Source organism: Plectropomus leopardus, chromosome 7, assembly GCF_026936395.1.
Source record: "Plectropomus leopardus strain MGB_pleo_1.0 chromosome 7, ASM2693639v1, whole genome shotgun sequence".
Taxonomy (NCBI): Eukaryota; Metazoa; Chordata; class Actinopteri; order Perciformes; family Serranidae; genus Plectropomus; species Plectropomus leopardus.
Genome location: NC_142182.1, coordinates 25788054 through 25808461, shown reverse-complemented (window position 1 = coordinate 25808461; position 20408 = coordinate 25788054). Strand labels below are relative to the sequence as shown.

The 20408-nt window shown below is 38.3% G+C and overlaps 1 protein-coding gene across 2 annotated transcripts in view; it reads right to left on the bottom strand.

Moving 5' to 3' along the window:
* Positions 1-11955: 11955 nt before the first annotated feature.
* Positions 11956-20408, bottom strand: part of ptdss2 (phosphatidylserine synthase 2) — a 32945-nt gene continuing 24492 nt past the window's right edge. For both annotated transcript variants that reach the window (XM_088080317.1, XM_042495957.2), the window contains exons 12-13: positions 19817-20002; positions 11956-15943 (exon numbers count right to left, since the gene is read on the bottom strand). In XM_088080317.1, coding sequence (XP_087936443.1) covers positions 15790-15943; positions 19817-20002 — 340 coding nt within the window. In that variant the 3' untranslated portion in view covers positions 11956-15789. The remainder of the gene's footprint in view (positions 15944-19816; positions 20003-20408) is intronic.

The following is a 20408-nucleotide window of genomic DNA, read 5'->3' as shown; positions in this document are numbered from 1 at the left end:
CTTTTTGGGTCATTTTTTTCAACATGCCATATTAGGGTGTTTTCGGCCATTTTTGCAACATTTTCTGCCATGGCGTGTGTCATCATGCTATTTTATGCAGTTTACAACCATTTCCAACTGTTTTTGGGACATGTCATTTTTTGACATTTTTGCCTTACTATAGCCTTGCTTTTTTTGGGTTGGTTTTTGAACAATCCATATTAGGGTGTTTTTTGGCCATTTTTGCAACATTTTCTGCCATGGCGTGTGTCATCATGCTATTTTATGCAGTTTCCAGCTATTTCTAACTGTTTTGGGACATGTCATTTTTGAGATTTTGCCTTACTATAGCCTTGCTTTTTTTGGGTTGGTTTTTGAACAATCCATATTAGGGTGTTTTTTGGCCATTTTTGCAACATTTTCTGCCATGGCGTGTGTCATCATGCTATTTTATGCAGTTTCCAGCTATTTCTAACTGTTTTTGGGACATGTCATTTTTTGAGATTTTTGCCTTACTATAGCCTTGCTTTTTTGGGTTGGTTTTTGAACATGCAATATTAGGGTGTTTTTGGTCATTTTTGCAACATTTTATGCCATGGCGTGTGTCATCATGCTATTTTATGCAGTTTCAAGCTATTTCTAACTGTTTTTGGGACATGTCATTTTTTGACATTTTTGCCTTACTATAGCCTTGCTTTTTGGGTCATTTTTTCAACATGCCATATTAGGGTGTTTTTGGCCATTTTTGCAACATTTTATGCCATGGCGGGTCGTAACACGCTATTTCATGCAGTTTCCAGCTATTTCTAACTGTTTTTGGGACATGTCATTTTTTGAGATTTTTGCCTTACTATAGCCTTGCTTTTTGGATTGGTTTTTCAACATGCCATATTATGGTGTTTTTGGCAGTTTTTGCAACATTTCATGCTATGGCGTGTGTCATCATGCTATTTCATGCAGTTTCCAGCTATTTCTAACTGTTTTGGGACATGTCATTTTTGACATTTTTGCCTTACTATAGCCTTGCTTTTTGGATTGGTTTTTCAACATGCCATATTATGGTGTTTTTGGCAGTTTTTTCAACATTTCATGCTATGGCGGGTCCAAACACGCTATTTCATGCAGTTTCCAGCTATTTCTAACTGTTTTTGGGACATGTCATTTTTTGACATTTTTGCCTTACTATAGCCTTGCTTTTTGGGTCATTTTTTCAACATGCCATATTAGGGTGTTTTTGGCCATTTTTGCAACATTTTATGCCATGGCGTGTGTCATCATGCTATTTTATGCAGTTTCCAGCTATTTCTAACTGTTTTTGGGACATGTCATTTTTTGACATTTTTGCCTTACTATAGCCTTGCTTTTTGGGATTGGTTTTCAACATGCCATATTAGGGTGTTTTTTGGCCATTTTTGCAACATTTTCTGCCATGGCGTGTGTCATCATGCTATTTCCAGCAGTTTCCAGCTATTTCTAACTGTTTTTGGGACATGTCATTTTTTGACATTTTTGCCTTACTATAGCCTTGCTTTTTTTGGGTTGGTTTTTGAACAATCCATATTAGGGTGTTTTTTGGCCATTTTTGCAACATTTTCTGCCATGGCGTGTGTCATCATGCTATTTTATGCAGTTTCCAGCTATTTCTAACTGTTTTTGGGACATGTCATTTTTTGACATTTTTGCCTTACTATAGCCTTGCTTTTTGGGTCATTTTTTTCAACATGCCATATTAGGGTGTTTTTGGCAGTTTTTTTTAACATTTCATGCTATGGCGGGTGTCATCATGCTATTTTATGCAGTTTCAAGCTATTTCTAACTGTTTTTGGGACATGTCATTTTTGAGATTTTGCCTTACTATAGCCTTGCTTTTGGGTCATTTTTTTTCAACATGCCATATTATGGTGTTTTTGGCAGTTTTTTCAACATTTCATGCTATGGCGGGTCCAAACATGCTTTTTTATGCAGTTTCCAGCTATTTCTAACTGTTTTTGGGACATGTCATTTTTTGAGATTTTTGCCTTACTATAGCCTTGCTTGTTGGGTCATTTTTTTCAACATGCCATATTAGGGTGTTTTTGGCCATTTTGCAACATTTTATGCCACGGCATGTGTCATCATGCTATTATATGCAGTTTCCAGCTATTTCTAACTGTTTTTGGGACATGTCATTTTTTGAGATTTTTGCCTTACTATAGCCTTGCTTTTTTGGGTTGGTTTTTGAACATGCAATATTAGGGTGTTTTTGGTCATTTTTGCAACATTTTATGCCATGGCGTGTGTCATCATGCTATTTTATGCAGTTTCCAGCTATTTCTAACTGTTTTTGGGACATGTCATTTTTTGACATTTTTGCCTTACTATAGCCTTGCTTTTTGGATTGGTTTTTCAACATGCCATATTATGGTGTTTTTGGCAGTTTTTTCAACATTTCATGCTATGGCGGGTCCAAACACGCTATTTCATGCAGTTTCCAGCTATTTCTAACTGTTTTTGGGACATGTCATTTTTTGAGATTTTTGCCTTACTATAGCCTTGCTTTTTGGATTGGTTTTTCAACATGCCATATTATGGTGTTTTTGGCAGTTTTTTCAACATTTCATGCTATGGCGGGTCCAAACATGCTTTTTTATGCAGTTTCCAGCTATTTCTAACTGTTTTTGGGACATGTCATTTTTTGACATTTTTGCCTTACTATAGCCTTGCTTTTTGGGTCATTTTTTTCAACATGCCATATTAGGGTGTTTTCGGCCATTTTTGCAACATTTTCTGCCATGGCGTGTGTCATCATGCTATTTTATGCAGTTTCCAGCTATTTCTAACTGTTTTTGGGACATGTCATTTTTTGACATTTTTGCCTTACTATAGCCTTGCTTTTTTGGGTTGGGTTTTAAACATGCAATATTAGGGTGTTTTTGGTCATTTTTGCAACATTTTCTGCCATGGCGTGTGTCATCATGCTATTTTATGCAGTTTACAACCATTTCCAACTGTTTTTGGGACATGTCATTTTTTGACATTTTTGCCTTACTATAGCCTTGCTTTTTGGGTCATTTTTTTCAACATGCCATATTATGGTGTTTTTGGCAGTTTTTGCAACATTTCATGCTATGGCGGGTCCAAACACGCTATTTTATGCAGTTTCCAGCTATTTCTAACTGTTTTTGGGACATGTCATTTTTTGACATTTTTGCCTTACTATAGCCTTGCTTTTTGGGTTGGTTTTTCAACATGCCATATTAGGGTGTTTTTGGCCATTTTTGCAACATTTTCTGCCATGGCGTGTGTCATCATGCTATTTTATTCAGTTTCCAGCTATTTCTAACTGTTTTTGGGACATGTCATTTTTGCCTTACTATAGCCTTGCTTTTTGGATTGGTTTTTGAAAATGCCATATTATGGTGTTTTTGGCCATTTTGCAACATTTCATGATATGGCGGGTCTAAACATGCTATTTTATGCAGTTTCCAGCTATTTCTAACTGTTTTTGGGACATGTCATTTTTTGAGATTTTTGCCTTACTATAGCCTTGCTTTTTTGGGTTGGTTTTTGAACATGCAATATTAGGGTGTTTTTGGTCATTTTTGCAACATTTTCTGCCATGGCGTGTGTCATCATGCTATTTTATGCAGTTTCAAGCTATTTCTAACTGTTTTTGGGACATGTCATTTTTTGAGATTTTTGCCTTACTATAGCCTTGCTTTTTTTGGGTTGGTTTTTGAACAATCCATATTAGGGTGTTTTTTGGCCATTTTTGCAACATTTTCTGCCATGGCGTGTGTCATCATGCTATTTTATGCAGTTTACAACCATTTCCAACTGTTTTTGGGACATGTCATTTTTTGACATTTTTGCCTTACTATAGCCTTGCTTTTTGGGTCATTTTTTTCAACATGCCATATTATGGTGTTTTTGGCAGTTTTTGCAACATTTCATGCTATGGCGGGTCATCATGCTATTTTATGCAGTTTCCAGCTATTTCTAACTGTTTTTGGGACATGTCATTTTTGACATTTTGCCTTATTATAGCCTTGCTTTTTGGGTTGGTTTTTCAACATGCCATATTAGGGTGTTTTTGGCCATTTTTGCAACATTTTCTGCCATGGCGTGTGTCATCATGCTATTTTATTCAGTTTCCAGCTATTTCTAACTGTTTTTGGGACATGTCATTTTTTGACATTTTTGCCTTACTATAGCCTTGCTTTTTGGATTGGTTTTTCAGCATGCCATATTATGGTGTTTTTGGCAGTTTTTGCAACATTTCATGATATGGCGGGTCCAAACACGTTATTTTATGCAGTTTCCAGCTATTTCTAACTGTTTTTGGGACATGTCATTTTTTGAGATTTTTGCCTTACTATAGCCTTGCTTTTTGGGTTGGTTTTTCAACATGCCATATTAGGGTGTTTTTGGCCATTTTTGTAACATTTTCTGCCATGGCGTGTGTCATCATGCTATTTTATGCAGTTTCAAGCTATTTCTAACTGTTTTTGGGACATGTCATTTTTTGAGATTTTTGCCTTACTATAGCCTTGCTTTTTGGGTCATTTTTCAACATGCCATATTAGGGTGTTTTTGGCCATTTTGCAACATTTTATGCCATGGTGTGTGTCATCATGCTATTTTATGCAGTTTCCAAGCATTTCCAACTGTTTTTGGGACATGTCATTTTTTGAGATTTTTGCCTTACTATAGCCTTGCTTTTTGGGTCATTTTTTTCAACATGCCATATTATGGTGTTTTTGGCCATTTTTGCAACATTTTATGCTATGGCGGGTCCAAACACGCTATTTCATGCAGTTTCCAGCTATTTCCAACTGTTTTTAGGACGTGTCATTTTTTTGACATTTTTGCCTTACTATAGCATTGCTTTTTGGGTTGGTTTTTTCAACATGCCATGTTATGGTGTTTTTGACACTCTTATCAACATTTTATGCTATGGCGTGTGTCATCATGCTATTTTATGCAGTTTCAAGCTATTTCTAACTGTTTTTGGGACATGTCATTTTTTGAGATTTTTGCCTTACTATAGCCTTGCTTTTTGGGGTGGGTTTTTCAACATGCCATATTAGGGTGTTTTCGGCCATTTTTGCAAGATTTTCTGCTATGGCGTGTGCCATCATGCTATTTTATGTAGTTTCCAGCTATTTCTAACTGTTTTTGGGACATGTCATTTTTTGAGATTTTTGCCCTGCTATAGCCTTGCTTTTTGGGTCATTTTTTGAACATGACATATTAGGGTGTGTTTTGCAATTTTTGCAACATTTTATGCCATGGTGTGTGCCATCATGCTATTTTATGTAGTTTCCAGCTATTTCTAACTGTTTTTAGGACGTGTCATTTTTTTGACATTTTTGCCTTACTATAGCATTGCTTTTTGGGTTGGTTTTTTCAACATGCCATGTTATGGTGTTTTTGACACTCTTATCAGCATTTTATGCTATGGCGGGTCCAAACACGCTATTTTATGCAGTTTCCAGCTATTTCTAACTGTTTTTGGGACATGTCATTTTTGACATTTTGCCTTACTATAGCCTTGCTTTTTGGGTCATTTTTCAACATGCCATATTAGGGTGTTTTTGGCCATTTTTGCAACATTTTATGCCATGGCGGGTCCAAACACGCTATTTTATGCGGTTTCCAGCTATTTCTAACTGTTTTTGGGACATGTCATTTTTTGACATTTTTGCCTTACTATAGCCTTGCTTTTTGGATTGGTTTTTCAGCATGCCATATTATGGTGTTTTTGGCAGTTTTTGCAACATTTCATGATATGGCGGGTCCAAACACGTTATTTTATGCAGTTTCCAGCTATTTCTAACTGTTTTTGGGACATGTCATTTTTTGAGATTTTTGCCTTACTATAGCCTTGCTTGTTGGGTCATTTTTTTCAACATGCCATATTAGGGTGTTTTTGGCCATTTTTGTAACATTTTCTGCCATGGCGTGTGTCATCATGCTATTTTATGCAGTTTCAAGCTATTTCTAACTGTTTTTGGGACATGTCATTTTTTGAGATTTTTGCCTTACTATAGCCTTGCTTTTTGGGTCATTTTTTTCAACATGCAATATTAGGGTGTTTTTGGCCATTTTTGCAACATTTTATGCCATGGTGTGTGTCATCATGCTATTTTATGCAGTTTCCAAGCATTTCCAACTGTTTTTGGGACATGTCATTTTTTGAGATTTTTGCCTTACTATAGCCTTGCTTTTTGGGTCATTTTTTTCAACATGCCATATTATGGTGTTTTTGGCCATTTTTGCAACATTTTATGCTATGGCGGGTCCAAACACGCTATTTCATGCAGTTTCCAGCTATTTCCAACTGTTTTTAGGACGTGTCATTTTTTTGACATTTTTGCCTTACTATAGCATTGCTTTTTGGGTTGGTTTTTTCAACATGCCATGTTATGGTGTTTTTGACACTCTTATCAGCATTTTATGCTATGGCGGGTCCAAACACGCTATTTTATGCAGTTTCCAGCTATTTCTAACTGTTTTTGGGACATGTCATTTTTTGAGATTTTTGCCTTACTATAGCCTTGCTTTTTGGGGTGGGTTTTTCAACATGCCATATTAGGGTGTTTTCGGCCATTTTTGCAAGATTTTCTGCTATGGCGTGTGCCATCATGCTATTTTATGTAGTTTCCAGCTATTTCTAACTGTTTTTGGGACATGTCATTTTTTGAGATTTTTGCCCTGCTATAGCCTTGCTTTTTGGGTCATTTTTTGAACATGACATATTAGGGTGTGTTTTGCAATTTTTGCAACATTTTATGCCATGGTGTGTGCCATCATGCTATTTTATGTAGTTTCCAGCTATTTCTAACTGTTTTTAGGACGTGTCATTTTTTTGACATTTTTGCCTTACTATAGCATTGCTTTTTGGGTTGGTTTTTTCAACATGCCATGTTATGGTGTTTTTGACACTCTTATCAGCATTTCATGCTATGGCGGGTCCAAACACGCTATTTTATGCAGTTTCCAGCTATTTCTAACTGTTTTTGGGACATGTCATTTTTTGACATTTTTGCCTTACTATAGCCTTGCTTTTTGGGTCATTTTTTTCAACATGCCATATTAGGGTGTTTTTGGCCATTTTTGCAACATTTTATGCCATGGCGGGTCCAAACACGCTATTTTATGCGGTTTCCAGCTATTTCTAACTGTTTTTGGGACATGTCATTTTTTGACATTTTTGCCTTACTATAGCCTTACTTTTTCGGTCATTTTTTTCAACATGCCATATTAGGGTGTTTTTGGCCATTTTTGCAACATTTTATGCCATGGCGTGTGTCATCATGCTATTTTATGCAGTTTCCAGCTATTTCCAACTGTTTTTGAGACATGTCATTTTTTGACATTTTGCCTTACTATAGCCTTGCTTTTCGGGTTGTTTTTTCAACATGCTATATTAGGGTGTTTTTGGCCATTTTTGTAACATTTTATGCCATGGCGGGTCCAAACACTCTATTTAATGCAGTTTCCAGCTTTTTCTAACTGTTTTTGAGACATGTCATTTTTTGAGATTTTTGTCTTACTATAGCCTTGCTTTTTGGGTTGGTTTTTTCAACATGCCATATTATGGTCTTTTTGACCATTTTTGCAACATTTTCTGCCTTGACGGGTCCAAATACGCTATTAAATGCTATTTTATGCAGTTGCCAGCTATTTCTAACTGTTTATGGGGCACTTCATTTTTTATAATTTTTGCTATACTATAGCCTTGGTTTTTGGGTGGTTTTTTCAAAATGCCATACTATGGGTTTTTTGGCCATTTTTGCAAAATTTTATGCCATGGCATGTCCAAGCTATTTCATGCAGTTTTCAGGTGTTTTCAGCTCTTTTTGGGACATGTTATTTTTGGTACTATTGCCTCACTATAGCCTTACTTTTTGAATCATTTTTTCAACATGCCATATTATGGTGTTTTTGGCCATTTTTGCATCATTTTATGCAATGGTGTGTCTCAACACAAGATTGTATGCAATTTGCAGCTGCTTTCAGCTGTTTTTGGGACATGTCAATTTTTTCACATTTTTGTTTCAGTATAGCCTTGCTTTTTGGGTCGTTTTTTCAACATGCCATATTTTGGTGTTTTTGGTCGTTTTAGAAACATTCTATATGTCCCTTTTTCATCCACTTTTCAGCATTTTCCAGATATTTTTGGAAAATTTTCCAGATATTTGAAAAAATGATGTTAAAATTTTTTTAACATCATACTTATCAGATTGTTCCAATTGTTCACATCAATGATCAATCCTCCAAACTAACGTCTGCTTCGGAGTGTCACAGGATTCTGTGCTTGGAACAGTCCTTTTTACTTAATATATGCTTCTTCTAGGCAACATCATTAGAAAACGCTCTATAAATTTCCATTGTTATGCTGACGATACGCAATTATTTCTATCTATGAAACCAGATGAAAGTAATCAGCTATCTAGTATTCAAACATGTCTTAAGGATGTAAAAGCCTGGATGAGCCATGATTTCTTGATGTTGAATTCTGACAAAACTGAAGTTATTGTTCTTGGCCCCAAACACCTCAGAAGCTCCTTTTCTAATAATGTAATTTCTCTAGATCTAATTTCTCTTTCTTTTACTTGCATAACATCACAAAAATTAGACATTTCCTGTCCTAAACAGATGCTGAAAAATTAGTTCACGCATTTGTTTTTTCTAGGCTGGATTACTGTAACTCCTTATTATTCGGTTGCCCCAACAAATCTCTTAGTTCTCTCCAACTGGTGCAGAACGCTGCTGTTCGTGTTCTAACAGAAACCAAGAAAAGGGATCATATTTCTCCTGTTTTAGCTTCTCTGCACTGGCTCCCTGTGAAATCCAGGATTGAATTTAAAACCATCGTCCTTACTTACAAAGCTCTAAATGGTCAGGCTCCATCCTATCTGTCGCAGCTCATAATTCCTTACCAACCCTCAAGATCACTGTGCTCTGAAAATTTAGGATTACTTGTGGTTCCCAAAGTTTACAAAAGTAGGATAGGAACCAGAGCCTTCAGCTACCACAGATCTTCCAGTTTTGGTCAGGGTGGCAGACACCATCTCTACTTTTCAGGGTAGACTAAACCAAAAAAAAAGGGTAAACTAAACAGACTAAACATAGGTTTAATCTGCCGGGGGACTTCCTATGATACGCTGAGCTCCTTTTTCTTCTCTTACTCCTGCCATCTGAAAATCATGCATGTCTGTTTACTGCATTACCCTCACTGCTAAGCTTAGCCTTGTATCTGTGACAGCCATTTGTAAGCTTAGCTTAGCCACAGTAGTTTAACTTAGCCTTGCATCTGTGACAGCCATGTGGTAGTGTCACTACCTGGGGCTCGCGATTACGGAGCCTGGGTCTGTTGAACTGCACTACGCTAATCCCGTTGCCTCTCTGGAGCATTCCTGCTCCCTTGTTTCCTAGTTTTCCCGAATCCTGGCCGTAACCTTGGCTGTGCCTGATCGTGGTGATAGCTATGCTGATGCTGTGACCCTGCCTTTGGTTGTGCTCGTGCTGTGGCTGCATTGATATTGTGCCCTCTGCTCGTGCTGATTGTGGTCTCGTCCTGGTTGCGCCGATGTCGTGATCTTGCCTTTGGACACCTCCCTATCAATATACGCATGAGACTCTTATCATCACCCTCAGCATCATCATAAAGTGCATTTAATAATTTCACACCTATTGTTAATGTAAAATGACATGCATCTGTTTCCATTACTGCTGTGCCTCTCTCCCCCTCTCTCCCCTCTCTCTTTCTCTTTCCTTTTTGCTATGATTGTATTTCATTTGTTATTTACAACATCTATTGCACGTCTGTCCATTCTGGGGGAGGGATCCCTCATCATCCTCTCCTGCTCTTCCTGAGGTTTCTTCCTTTTTTCTTCCCCCGTTACAGGGGTTCTTTTTCGAGAGTTTTTCTTTGGGTGATGTGAGGGTCTAAGGGCAGAGGGATGTCATACACTGTAATTCCCTCTGAGGCAAACCATGTTTTGTGATAATGGGCTCTATAAATAAAACTGACTTGACTTGACTTAACATTATTCACAATACTATAGCCTTGCTTTTTGGGTAATTTTTTTAACATGCCATATTATGATGTTTTTGGCTGTTTTGGGATATGTCATTTTTTGTCATTTTTCACCATACTATAGCCTTGCTTTTTTTGGTCATTTTTAAAGTATGCCATGTTATGGTGTTTTTTGTAACAGTCTATGCAATGGTGTGTCTCGGCACGCTATTTTATGCAGTTTTTAGCTGTTTTTGGGACATGCCATATTTTGACATTTTTGTTTATACAATACTACACACGACATACTATAGTTGGACTTTTTTATACTATTTCAGACGACATGCTGTAGTATGATTTTTTTAATGTGATTTTAGAACATGCCATAGTATGACTTTTTTATGCAATTTCAGAAAACATGCCATAGTATGACTTTTTTATGCTATTCCAGACAAAATGCTTAAGTCTTTTTCCTGCACTTTGGGACAACATGCTATAGTATGATTTTTTTATGCTATTTCAGAAAACATGCTATGGTATGACTGTCATGATCTTTTGGAAGAAGGAGTTTTTCATGCTATTTTGGACGACATGCTATAGTATGACTTCTATATGCATTTTCGAAAAATATGCTATAGTATCATACATGTTTTAGACTGACTTTTTTTTGTGTTGTCGGACAACATGCAATAGTATGACTTTTTTCTGTTATATTGGACGACATGCTATCGTATGTCGCCTTTGGAGACAGGGCTGAAGGGCGATGGCTGGGGCTAAAAGGTGATGGCCAAGGCGCATCCCATCTGGAGACAGGCCCGGATAGCGATGTGAGTCCCATCCGGAAAAAGGCCCGGAGGGTTATGGCGCATCCCAGCCAGAGACAGGGCAGCTGGTCCAGCAGTGTCGTCAGACGACCCAGAAGCAGCGGTTGCGTCAGTCGATCTAGGAGCTGCAGTGGCATCGGTCGACCCAGAAGCTGTTATGGCGTTGGACGACCCAGAAGCAGGAGCACTGGAAGTGGCTCCAGCTGAGCTAGCAACAGTCTCAGAGGTACAAAGAAGTACATGGGGAGGAGCTCCAGCCAGGCAGGAAACAATTCGAGGAGCACAGGGAAAGGCTTCAGTTGACCCACAGACATTCTCAAAGTCACTAGGTGGTGTGGACCATGCCCAACAGGAGCTCTGGGAGGGGCTCTGGCCGAGCTGGAAGCATATGAAGCGTTGTCAGAGGCTGAGCCGAGAGCAGACGAGGTGTCGCCTGAGGCCGAGTCAGGAGCAGATGAGGCGTCATCGTCGGAGGCCAAGCCGGGAGCAGACGAGGCATCGTCGGAAGCTGACCGAGAAGCTGCGGAGCTGGGCGACGTGAAGACCCCCATGGAGCTGGGTGTTGTGAAGTCCCCCGTGTAGCTGGGCAATATGCTTTAATTTAAATTTTTTATGCGTTTTTGGATGACATGCTATAGTGTGACTTTTTTTATGCTATTTTGGACGACATGGTATTGTAAAACTTTTCTTATGCGATATAGGACGACATGCTATAATATGACTTTTTCAGGGTGATTTTGGATGACACGGTGTGGCATGTTTTTTTATGCATTTTAGCACAACATTCTGTAGCATGACTTTTTTATGCTATTTTGGACGACATGCTATGGTGTGACTTCTTTATGCTTTTTTTGACAATTTGCTATAGTACGACCTTTTTTATGCATTTTCGGACCACATGCTCTCAATCTCTCACCATCTCAATGAAAGCAACCTACCCATTAAGAGCATTGGTGGTTTAGTGTCTTAGTTTAGCACACTGTAGACTGATTAGGGATTTGCCTCTAGGGAGCAAAATTTAACAGTTACAAGACTAAGTATAAACTCTATACTTTCACATAACTACAATACATGAAATGCCGTTTTAGAAAAGTTTTATGAACACTTGCCTCTCTTTGTGATTTGCTGACAAGCAAGCACACTAAATTTAGGTTTTCTGTTGATTTTATTGAAAACATTATAAAATTATGTGTTGCAGCAGCATATTTCAGTTTTAAAGATCTTCAACATGTTCACATTTACACAAACCAAGTTGAAAATGGCTTTTACAGCAAGTTGCAAATGATCACTGTCCACAGAACAAAACACAGTGCAGAGATCTTAACAGATCATCTACCACCCCCATGTGGCTGCAGGTGAAACTACACTGAACCCTAAAGCACACTTATACAAGAGGTCCTTTTTTGGGACTGGTTCCTATTTCGTTTAACAGCTCATTAATGAGCACAGCTCCTGATTTCAGTATTTTGATGTGCAAATTCATGACTTGGGTTGGTTTCAAAATCGCTTGCACCAATCCAAGGTATGACACAGGTACACAGTGGACCCCCAGCCCATGTCTAAAAGCTTTAATTTAAGAAAGGAGGAGAAAAAAGCAAACTTCCTGAACTTCTACCAAGTTCACAAGCAACTGAATTAGCACAGCACAGGATAACGAGTACAAACTGACAAATCAGCTAAACATAATTTTAGGGTTTCAAATTTGCACAGCAATCACTGTATTCAAAAAAGAGGGTGAACGATGCAAACATTAACAGACCGGAGGACATGACAATGAGTCTTGAAAAACAGCGAACTTCTGTTTAGTGTTTATGGCAAAATAAACATGACCAGACCCTCTCATTTGAACATCAGATTCTGCTGCATAACATTCACAAGAAAATTACGATAGTGTCATTAAACATCAGCCTAGTTTACAACAGGAAAATTTGGAGCTAGATTCACAAATGTCGTCTACTCTGTCTTCAACTATGCAGTATGTAGCCACTGTGACACAATGAGTGACAGAAATTTACAGCTGATTTCGCTGACAGTCACAAGACCTGAACAGGACAAAGACTAAAGCTTTCTGTGGGACATTTTTGGGAACAGTGAATATCCAGACTGGAACACAAGAGTGCTATTCCCAATTTGGACTTCAATGTAAAGTTTATTTTTTGGAGCATTATGAAAAGTTCAGAACATCTAACTAAGGCTGCAACTAACTATTAATTTAATTATTGATTAACGTATTTTTTCGGCTAACTGGCCATTTTGTTTAGAGAGGATCCGAAAAAATGGCCATTATGAGATACTTATTTTAATAATTCTTTGTTTTTTTTCCCCAATATACAAAGATATTTCATTTACTATCACATATGACAAAAAAGAAAGCAGCACACTGGAGAGGCAGCTACCGTAAAATGTTTGGTGTTTTTGCTTGAAAAAATATCACAAACAATTAATTAAATATTAGAATAGTTTTGAATTAATTAATAACTACATTTAAGGATAATGCAATTGGCAAGGAAATCAAAAACTACTGACATGATACATTTAGATGGAGAGACAATGTTATGGAAATGAGGAAGTGGAGGTCTCCAATTTTTTGCCACAAATAAATTTGGTTTCAGTACTGTTTCCATGTTCTGACCTTCAGGTATCAATCTAATTTTGCAACATAAAAATTGCCGTGACTGATCCCAATGGCTTTGGGATTCTGCTTTAGTTGAAATGAAAAGGAATCTTTATGAGGTTCAACAGCTGTTTGAGCAGCTAAAGTGGGTCTGAGAGGCATTTATGGCTTTAGCAAGAATGACATCTAAGCTTTGGCTTGTTGCATGTGCAATATGGCAACCCTGCAGAGCTGGAAAAAGATGGTTCTCTTCCAAAACATATCTAAAACCCGATCAGACAGAGCTTGTTTTAGCAGCCTGGACGGCTTTTTGTAATCATTTTTAATGTGAGTAAAGCACTTTGCTCGCTGCTTTGGCTTTGCTGAGCACCTCACATTTTTGCAGGAGCACTATAAACACCTTGAGTTGAAAAAAATTCAACTCAGAGCAGAATAAGAACCTGATATCATCAGTGTTTTTTTACCCATTTCAAATCACATCAATTAAGGGCCTTCTGTGGTGGCGATAAGTTTGTGTGAAGCTGTTACCCCACTTTAACATCACCTAAGGTAAGCAAGAAAACCACAAGGCCTGACAATTGAGAGTACATTGTAAAACTGTTCCTGACTTGTCCTAAAATAAGGATCAGGACCAGGTGATGTTACGCCCTGTGATTTCTCTCGTTCTAAGAGTCTCATATAACCATACAGATCTGTTTCCCTGTGACATACGTGACATTTGAGAACAGCCTGTCACCCTTAATCCGAGCCATAGCAAGTGCCCTCAGCCTGTTAATTTTTTATGCAGATTTTAAGGTACAGATCTGTAAGTTAAAAGTCATAATAATAAAAAACAAATAAGAGAAGAAGAGCATCAAGAAGAAAAAAAAGAAGCAGCACGCTCTGTCTGACTGGGGCCTAAATTTGTACTTCTCCCCTGTTAATTTTGTTTTCATTTTGTTTCAGCTACTTCAGACACAACACAACGTGATATCTGAATAAAAATCAAAGCATTGAATAATAAAAAAAAACCATTTAGCATAAAAAAATGGATATTGAATTCACATTGTGATGTGACTGAATCAGTTGAGCCCTGCATTACAGTCCTGCTTCAGTGGAAGGACATCCCGATCTCTGCCATTCGTTACTGTGCTGTGTGTGAGCCATCATGTCTCCATCAGGGCGGAGCACATCTCTCTATCAGTGTGATTGTCATGGATGTGTTCATTAGAGTGCTGCAGATTTCTCAGAACCTCATTTATACAAAAAGAAATTGAAGTACAATCTAGTGTTCAGAATTGTTTTACCCTAAAGAAATAACAATAGTGATAACAAAACATCTAAAAAAACACCCGAACTCTACCCCATATATCACGTATAATCAGCAGTTAAATAACTAGAATATGGTACATCTTAGGGTTTTTTTTATTTAACAAACTTGTCGTTCTTTTCAAGAACAAAGTCTGAGAGAAAAGAACTGCCTGGCCAGTTCCTCCTCTCTGTGTCAGACTGAGTGAGGACCCCAGCAGTTACAAGGACCTCAAGGCTCAGTGCTTCTAGAAACGAGAACCCTGAATTGTAAATGAAAAGCTCATATTGTCGCCTACATGTAAACAATGTATCAGGAACTTGCGACCAAACCTAAGAAAAGAGTACTCTTAACTGTCAAAAATGCATGGGAATCAATGGACAAAAAAAAAGTGGAAATCTAACTGAACATAACAGAAATGTGTCATTATTGACCAGGCTCCATTTTAACTGCTGCTTGGCAATACTGTGCCCAAAATCTCAGCAAGATACTGAACATCAGTTAAGTTACAGAGACGCATCACTGCTCTGAATTTCTCCTTTTTCTCATCTGCACTGATACGACTACACAAAATGACGCATATTTACAGTGGTAGACATGTTTCCGCAATCTTTTTCTATGTATGCAGCTGAGAAAACGGGAAACTGCTGTCAATTCTTGGTCACGAGTCTATCTTCTTCCCTGGTTATCTGGTTACCTTCTTCCCTTGTTACTACCCCCCTCCACTTTTCCCCTCATCACCCAACATCTAAAGTAAAGTATAAATAACAAAAAAATGTATCTGGTCCTGTGTAGAATTCCCCAAATGCTCTTAAAAATATAATGAGGTAAATCCCTGTAGTAAGACAATAACTAGGCAATGCACTGAATGAAACTTGCCTTTTACACCCCTCGCCTCTGCTGAATGACTACTTGGTTCATGTAGGCACAAAAAAAGTCTACACAGCACCTACATGTGTCCATCCGTTTGTCTCTACAAGTGTCTTTGTGTCAGACTCTTTCAGTCTCAATTTTTCCCCCATCAAACCTTGTCTTTTCTCCTTCGATTGTGGCTGACTAACTGGTTACGACTCCCCCCTCAGGACTTCCTCTGCCGCACCATCTCTGAGCTGCCGTTCAGTTTGCTCCGCCCGGATGGGGTGGCTGTGCTGCCATTACCCAGAGGACGGTCCCGGTCTGTGGGGACTTCCTGTTTGCGTCGACGGGTCTCTTTATAACGGAGTGTGATGTCCCTGTGAGAGGATTGAAGAAAACCAGAAACAGTATTAATTTAAAAAAAACAGCCTCGGAAACACTTTTCTGTTTTCTGTTCCATAAGCATCAATGTGTTATTCCACAGCAGGACACTTTCTGAATATATGAGACATGCTCCTTTGGTTTTCTGTCCATTTCTTCGCTAAATGCTCTTCTTGCGTTTAAACTTCTTCACAACAAAGATAAAAAGGTGCTTAAATTTAAATATCTGCTAGTAAGGATGTTCTTTTAAGAGTTTCAGTTTTTTTTTAATAACCAGTAAGCTTTAACATTATATATGAACCATTTTGTTGTTTTTTTTGTTTTGTTGAAATGGTACTTTGATGCTGCTGATACATTTACTTTCTTAGGGTAATGATAAGCTACCTCACTTTGTCCCTCTCTATCAATTATAGCTGTTTTTTGCAGGAAACATTCTAAATCCACCTGGACAGAAGAGCCAAAAGTTCAGTTTGGCAGTCTCTTCTACAGTGACAGAGATCCTGAATTGCAAGGTTAAAAAAAAAGAGAAATATTTCACAACAAAACGTAAGTTTACTGCAGTGCATTATATTAATTCAATCAATTCAATATCAAGAAATCAATTAAAATGTCTAATCTGGCTACCTCTCGTATGTGTAAGTCCTAGTTGTATACCATTTATGTGTTACAGATCAAGACATGGGTCAGTCTGACAACAATCAATGACACAGACTGAGGGGGGATTAATCATTTATGTTAACAACAATCTGCAGCACGATTAATAGTGGAGCACCAAAATTCTTCAGTGTCTTCAAAGATGAAGTGATACATCTCCACAATACTAACCATGGTCTGTGGATGCCAAATGCAATATATAAGATGAGGGAGAGGGACATGACGCACCTAAACCTGTACAGCTGGGTCAAATGATATTTGAAGATAATTCTTTGCTGTTTGTTTTAAGTCTGGTTCACAGTGGCATCTTCGATCCTGTTCATACTAGGTATCAACATATGTCATGGCTGATCACAGGTGGACACCGCAAAATAAAAGTGTAAACCACCAAGTCACATAGTCATCTCTCAAACCACTTGCTAAGGTGGTCTGGGATGCAACTCACCATGTACCTTTTGTAGTATAAACCCTGGGCTAATGCGCCCTGATGCAAATGCAAGTGTTTCCTAGGATCACCAATGAATGACCCGCCCTACTCTTCCTCTGACTGGCTTATTGCATTCATTGGTTCGGTGAGTAAGATGATTGGTTAGGGTTAGGGTAACAATGTCAGGGCAAGCCGAGGACATGGGTATGTTGAATGGACAGTGTTGCATGACCACTCATTATTTTACCCTACAAAATCTAAGTGTTGAATTCTGTTGACAGCGATGAGTGTGGCAGTAATAACTGCGCGCAGGGCCCTTTGGCCTTCAAGCGTAACCAAGGCAGCAACAAAATCTGAACACAAGTGGTAAACTTGAGACACATGAAAGACACAGGTGTAGACGGTGATGTGTCTCAGCTGTCCACTTTTGTTTGATCACCGAAACGCAAGTTAATACCAGGTAAATACAGATTCTGTGATTGGTGAGACTAACAATGACATAAAGTATATATATATATATATATATATATATATATATTTTTTCCCACCAAACACATAATGAAGGTTAAAATGCTATTTTGGGAGATAAAGCCAAACTATTTGTAACCATAGAGACCTAATACAAAGCATTAAAACTATCTGCAAATACAATTTCACCCAGGTGTAATTAACTATTAAATGGCATGCTTTGGTGTCTGGTGTCGTTGATGCACTGTGCTGTTTGACTGGAGGAGGTGCACCATGAGAAGTGGGGAAGCTGATTTGATTGGCTCTCATCATGTGATGGGCAATTCAGTCCGAGGAGCTGGCATGCCGACGGGCACATAATGTGTGTGTGAGGTGTGCAAACATTTCCTCTGGGTGACATTCAATGAGTCTTCATGTCTCCTGTCTATCACTTCTACACTGTCAGCAAAAGCTGACGTTCGTATCATGTGTTTGACTCACTGCAACTAAGAATAAAAATGATGTGAAGGGGAATGCTAAAAATAAAGATGATACATTTCACAGCAACAAAAACAAAAAGTGCCATGCAGAAGGACCCATGTGGAGTAATATCTGTCTAGAGGATCCCAGAGATCTTCTGAATATAATTATGGATCCAAACAGTGGTGTATCAGAGGGGAAATAAAACAAAATACAACACTGCTGATAGGAGGGACCGCCTCTCTCCTATACCTACCTCACTGGACATGGACATAACTGTTGAGCATGGGCAGGAAGGAGGTGGGAGGGAGAGAGGAAGGTAGGATGGGGGAGGAGAAAATAGACAAGAAGCTTAGCATGCTGGGGCATGGCTACGCTTAACAGGAACACTAGAAGGCAAATCAAACTAAAAGTAACCTAAAATATATAGCTGCATGAGGTCAGAAGGAAAAAAGAAAATCAGAAACAGGGCCTATCGATGAAAAAAATCTAATTGGATGGGATCACATGCACATAAACCCATGGCTCCGACAGTCATGAAATTCCTGGAAAATTTATTAAAATAGTAAAGTAAATATTAAATAGTAAAACCATTTCCAGGCAACAGACAAGTGAATTGACAGAATGTTTCAGAAAAGATTTGAGAGTGTTCTGGATATTGTTTCAAATACGTTCCTAAAAATTCCAAAACATACATGAAATGCATGTCTTGTATTACTAATTTAAAGTCTAGGGCTAAGCTGCGTAACCGCTGAAACATACTAATATGACATCATACATATAGACCGGCATCCTGTCATCACCACGGCTGCACACGCTTTTGGTAGAGAAAATGTGCTCTCAAACAGGAGGGAAAAGGTAAATATTGAGGTATACGTCTATATTTGTATGACTATCTGAATCTGCAATATTTGGTGACAGTGTTGGGTCATTGGACGGAGAAAGACTGACAGGACATGCGGGCGATCAACCATAACTTAAGGTATTCTGAACACTCAGGTTCAGGTAAGGCTACAAAATAATTATTAGACATGTCCGTAGACCAGACTTTTGAATTAATAAGAAATAAATGCACAAATATTTGTAAAGTTAGAATCCAAACACACATCAAATTGCACTGACATCTACAGGATCTTCAGTTTTCTATCCCAACTACAGGGGAAACGGCCATGACATTTTTGGATGTATGTGCCAGTCTGGTTGATTGGGGTATGAAACTAGTTGGCGGAAGGTCTAAAGCTAGTAAGTCCTAGCAGTAGTGCTTATCCGCAAATGCCTGGGGAGTGCGTGTTTAGTAATGTACGACTGGATGTGGCCTGTACATTAGCCAAAATATTTCTATCTACCTAAATAAGATTATGAAAATGGGGGAAAAAATGATAAGTTATAGAAAGGTTCTGACTATTCATTGGTAAAAATATGTGGGTATCTTTCAAACCACATTCATGAAACTCAGTTGATTATTGTGATTAAACTGTACTTTTTGCAGCGCAACAGTGACTGAGAACAGACTGACAGAAAAAAGCAATTTATAGATCAATTATTTCTTTTCTTCTTTTGACACCTGTCTTGAATCCCACTCAAAGAAAAAACACAGCTATCACATTCTGCACTGATAGATCTCTGAACACAAAATCTGGATTTTTAAATAGTCATAGCTGTAGACTACTTTTGTAATTTACTTTAAGTCAAAGGATTGATTGCAAAAAATATCTTTACTTGAATGAGCAAAGCATTTTGTAATTATTTTAGGCATACAATGTCAAAGTTTTTTTAAGTAGCTTTATAACTATTTTTATTTTTAAATTCCCAAACCATTTACTTGCTCCCCCCCTGCCCTGTACCCCACCCTGCTTCTTACCGGATGAAGAACCGCCACAGGGTCCAGGTAAAGATGAGGAGGATTCCTAAGAACCAGCACTGCATGATGAAAAAGGGGATGGGCAGCATGATGGTGTTGGGGTCGTACTTGACCACTATGAGGAACTCAGTCACTGTGATTGCAGCCACCAGCCACGCCTGCTGGCCAAGCTTCTTGTGGAACTTCCTGTAGGGAAAATCACAAGAAGGTGTTTTCATGGAAAAGAAATACAAATGGGAGAATGTTTTCACTGTTAGTTGGTAGGCTTGTGATGCAGGCAGCACATAAAAAAACACTCTATATCATAGTAGTATTAAGGTTACACAGCTGCATAAAAAGCATTATACATAGTCCTTTATGTACCTACAAATAGAAGAGCTAGTCTGTAAGTTGTCTGAAAGCATCAGAATAGTTATACCCATTAATAAGACAAAAATGTCATGCTATGTACAGCTGATTGTTCGTCTTTGTACCCCAGTTTCGCCCCACTGTTTCTAAAACCAAGTCACTGTGCTGTAGTAAGTTGGACTATGTTCTGAATGACGAACATATGTCAACTTAAGACTTTCCTCAATGACGACCTCAAACAAAT